At 43.5% G+C, this 5,000-nt stretch overlaps 1 protein-coding gene across 1 annotated transcript in view; it reads right to left on the bottom strand.

The window, feature by feature from the left end:
* LOC143278025 (uncharacterized) overlaps positions 1–3,809 on the bottom strand; it is a 41,181-nt gene extending 37,372 nt beyond the window's left edge. The window contains exons 1-3 of the mRNA XM_076583037.1: positions 3,780–3,809; positions 2,937–3,019; positions 464–535 (exon numbers count right to left, since the gene is read on the bottom strand). Of these exons, the coding sequence (XP_076439152.1) occupies positions 464–535; positions 2,937–3,011 (147 nt within the window). The 5' untranslated portion in view covers positions 3,012–3,019; positions 3,780–3,809. The remainder of the gene's footprint in view (positions 1–463; positions 536–2,936; positions 3,020–3,779) is intronic.
* Between the last annotated feature and the right edge of the window lie 1,191 nt (positions 3,810–5,000).

The following is a 5,000-nucleotide window of genomic DNA, read 5'->3' as shown; positions in this document are numbered from 1 at the left end:
TTTTTCAAGGAGTTTGGACATGAATGGAAGATTAGAAACTGGTCGATAGTTTTTCAAAATGTTTGCGTCAAGGTTGGGTTTCTTCAGAAGAGGCCGGACGATTCCAGTTTTGAAAGTGGATGATGATGATGATGATGATGATAAAGAAGAAGAAGAAGAAGAAGAAGAAGAAGAAGAAGAAGAAGAAGAAGAACAACAACAACAACAACAACAACAACAACGACAACAACAAGAGTAATAACAACAACAACAACAACAAAAACTCGCAGAGGGCACATGATTGCGTATTAAAACCGACACCACCACCATCACCACCACCAACACACACACACACACACACACAGAAACACCCCCCCCCCGCTCCCCCCGCCCCCCCCACACGAACACCTCCCCCCCCCCCACACACACAACAATGACAGTCACGACAACAAAAAAGAAGAGCATCACCAAACAGTCCTCTAACCTCCACAGGCATACAGCCAGAGCTGAACTGCTCTGCTCCAGTGTTGGACGTGCCGTGAACAGTGAAACAGGTCTGCCAGGAATGGAAACAGGGAGCAATCGTTTGTAAGATATATATACTGGTATATATAAAGAGGTAGAAACGAAAACCTTACCAGCTAAAAAGGAAGAAACGAAAGCTAACCTGCTAAAAAAGCTAACCAGCTAAAAGGGAAGAAAGAAAAGCTAACCTGCTAAAAAAAGCTAACCAGCTAAAAGGGAAGAAACGAAAAGCTAACTAGCTAAATGGGAAGAAAGAAAAGCTGAGCTAATCAGCTAAAAAAAAAGCTAACCAGCTAAAAGGGAAGAAACAAAAGCTAACCAGCTAAAAGGGAAGAAACGAAAAGCTAACTAGCTAAAAGGGAAGAAAGAAAAGCTGAGCTAATCAGCTAAAAAAAGCTAACCAGCTAAAAGGGAAGAAACAAAAGCTAACCAGCTAAAAGGGAAGAAACGAAAAGCTAACCAGCTAAAAAGCTAACCAGCTAAAAGGGAAGAAACAAAAACGAAAAGCTAACCTGACTAGTAAAGGAGGGAAGCAAAAAAATGCTAACCTGCTGAGGAAGGCAGAAGTATAAAAATGATAACAGCAAAACAATAAGAATTTAAACAGAACTCAAACGAAAAATGAGATAACGTCTGAGTGCGTCATGGACAGATATTTTGAAACTGATGGCTGCAGTGACATTAGCTGTTTCAGGTCTCACAGAATAATTTTGCATGAACTGTGCGTCAAGGACAACAACGAGCTTCTATCTTAAAGATGATGGATATACTGCGTGTGTTGTGTTGTGATGGAAGAAGTTTTGTTATTTCCTATGCATGTCAGTTTGTCGGTTCAATGTAACTTGAGTTTTGTAAACAGTTGATGTTTACTTGAAGAGCATAAGTTTAGGTATCACTTTTGAGGTATGTTGTGATGAAACTGTATGGTTGATTTTTCAGGAGAGAGAGTGAGTTGATGAGTGAAACGTTGTGGGATCTTTTCATTTTAATCGGTTCTAATTTGTGGTCACATGGCACGAAATGATATGAATAAGATTTGTAACCAGTAAGCCGTTGTACTGCAATAATAAGCCGGAAAAAGATGAATTATGTGTCAAAGGCTGCAGTCAGAGAGTGAAGATTTTTTCTAGTGTACGCTCATTATATTATTAGGATGTGGGAGAGTGGTTTCGTGCTGTGGTCCGCGATAGGCAACTGAAATGGTGATGATATTGTTGAAAATGCTGTTGACTGCTTCAGACATTTTCAAGGAGTTTGGACATGAATTGAGATTAGCGTTGATATTTTTCAGAATGTTTGCGTCAATTAGTTTCTTCAGAAGAGCCGACTTGCATTTGAAAGTGGATGATATGACTGATGATGATGATGTGATGATGATGATGAATAATGAAAAGAATAAGAGAGCAACAACATCACACAACAACATCAACACATCAACAACATCATCACACCGATATCAATCACCAACAACAAACTCGCAGGCACATGATCATCCACACACCATCCATCACCACCATCACACATCCATCATACCACCACAGCCCCCCCCTCTCCCCCCCACATCGACCCTCCACATCACACACAATGACAGTCACGACAAAAAGAAGACATCACCAACAGTCCTCGTACCTCGGCATACAGCCAGAGCTGAACCTCTGCTCCATTACGTGCCTGAACCGAAACAGTCTGATGAATGAAATCAGGAGCATCTTCTGTAAGTATATATACTGTATATATAAGAGTAAAAACACTACCAGCTAAATAGAGAACGAACTACATCGCTAAAATGAAGAACGAAAACTATCAGCAAAAGCAAACCATCGGTGAAAACTAATCTGCTAAAGCTAACACTCGATCTATCACGTACATACCACATCATCGCTCAAGCTAACCACTAAGAAAAACAAAGCTATCTCACAATAACCATATACCATCAAAAAAGCATCACATAAATCATCACTGCACCATCACACCATCACTATAAGATACATAACAATCACCACTAATCATATCATACATTCATGTGAGTGATATCCTAAGTAACCTCCGTACAAAATCTGACGCGCTCAATCAGCACCATCGAATTATCTCGTCATCACATCAGACCTATGTGGTCTGGATCGCATTGTCATATCGATGAACATCAACCGAGGTCTGTCAGCATCACCACGAAACCCATCATCAAGTTATTCCATGGCATCAATCGTATCACATCGATCATATCACCGTCATGTCCCGTGTATGCACCACTCTCACAGCCATCACCAAAAATCATGATAGATCATAAATCATCATATCACTTTTGTTATCGTTGTCATCATTATCACCGTCATCATCACCATCATCACCGTCATCATCACCATCATCATCATCATCATCACCACCGTCATCATCATCATCATCATCATCATCACCATCATCATCATCATCACCTCATGCTGGCCACAGACTTTCAGCCTCTGACAGGCTGCTGGATGAAAGACCTCGTCACAGGAGAAGCATCTCATCCGGCCGTCTGGAACACACACACACACACACACACACACACACACACACACACACACGCACGCACACACGCACGCACACACACACACACACACAGGCGCGCAGGCACGCACGTACGCACAGGCGCGCAGGCACACACACACACACACACTCACACGCACACACACAGACATACATACACAACATATCATTATCATGGTTATTGTCTTTATCATTATTATTACTATTACACGCGCGCGCGCCCACACACAGACAGACAGACAGACAGATACACACACACACACACACACAGATAGACAGACAGACAGACAGACAGAGACACACATACACAACACATCATTATCATTTTTATTATCATTATCATTATTATTACTATTACACGCACACACAGACAGACAGACAGATAGACAGACAGACAGACAGACACACACACACACACACACACACACACACACACACTCACACACACGCACACACACACACACACACAGACAGACGCCCATATACAACATATCATTATAATTTTTATTATCATTATCATTATTATTACTATTACACGCACACACACACACACACACACACAGATACACAGACACACAGAGACAAACAGACGCACACACACACACACACACACACACAGAGACAAACAGACGCACACACACACACACACACACACACACACACACACACACACACGTCTCATCACACCTCCCAACTCCCTAATTCGACATTGTCAACCAACAGGTATTCAGTTCAGTGAACACACTTACCAACAGAAGCGGACAGGAGAACGAACAGGAACACCGTGAACGTTCCGCAAGCTGTGTCATTGAGGGAATAAACAGCACACATTTTAAATCCATTAACTTTCGAGGACATTATATGGCAGTCAGCCGTGTCCGACTATGACCATCAGAACAGCAGAGGAGGCAACTGCTGTTCCGACTATTTGGGCTAGAATTTGATCATAGTGGAGAGTGTCTTGCCCAAGTTACATCCCCACTCTCTCGGCCAAGAGGGTTTTAGGACAGTCGGTGTTGGGGATGGTTCTCAAAGGCCAACCAGCCCACAAGGCTGCAGCATTAAGAGCCAGTGCAGTCTTGCCTCCTAGTTTGAGAGTCATAATCCTTCACAAAATATATGATAGTCAGTCGTGTCCGACTATGACCATCAGAATAGCAGAGGAGGCAACTGCTGTTCTGACTATTTGGGCTAGAATTTGATCATAGTGGAGAGTGTCTTGCCCAAGTTACATCCCCACTCTCTCGGCCAAGAGGGTTTTAGGACAGTCGGTGTTGGGGATGGTTCCCAAAGGCCAACCAGTCCACAAGGCTGCAGCACTAAGAGCCAGTGCTATTTTGCCTCCTAAGTTTGAGAGTCATAATCCTTCACAAAAGACTAAGCTGTAAACGATTTCCCATTGACTGGAGAAACCATTGATAATACAGCTCTCACTTTGCTGTTGGCCCAAATGTAAACTTATGTCAATCTGTGATATAAGCCGACTGTTGTCGAGGACATATGATTGTGAAAGTGCATGTGTATGCTTGTGTTTGTGTTTGTGTGTGTGTGTGTGTGTGTGTGTGTTGGGGGGGGGGGGGTAGGAGGGGGGGGGGGGGGGGGGGGGGGGGGCTGGGAGTTTGGAGGTTGGGGATTGGGTTGAAGATGCAGAGTTGAAGTGTGGAGTGATGGTCTAGAGACAACGCGTCCGCCTAGGAAGCGAGAGAATCTGAGCGCGCTGGTTCGAATCACGGCTCAGCCGCCGATATTTTCTCCCCCTCCACTTGAGTGGTGGTCTGGACGCTAGTCATTCGGATGAGACGATCAACCGAGGTCCCGTGTGCAGCATGCATTTAGCGCACGTAAAAGAACATCATCAACAAAAGGGTTGTCCCTGGCACAATTCTGTAGAAAAATCCACTTCGGTAGGAAAAACAAATAAAACTGCACGCAGGAAAAAATACAAACAAAAAGGGTGGCGACTCTCAGTG

This window comes from Babylonia areolata, chromosome 35 (genome assembly GCF_041734735.1).
Source record: "Babylonia areolata isolate BAREFJ2019XMU chromosome 35, ASM4173473v1, whole genome shotgun sequence".
Classification (NCBI taxonomy): Eukaryota; Metazoa; Mollusca; class Gastropoda; order Neogastropoda; family Buccinidae; genus Babylonia; species Babylonia areolata.
Note: the sequence above shows the minus strand (reverse complement) of the source record. Positions and strands in the feature narration are given on the sequence as shown.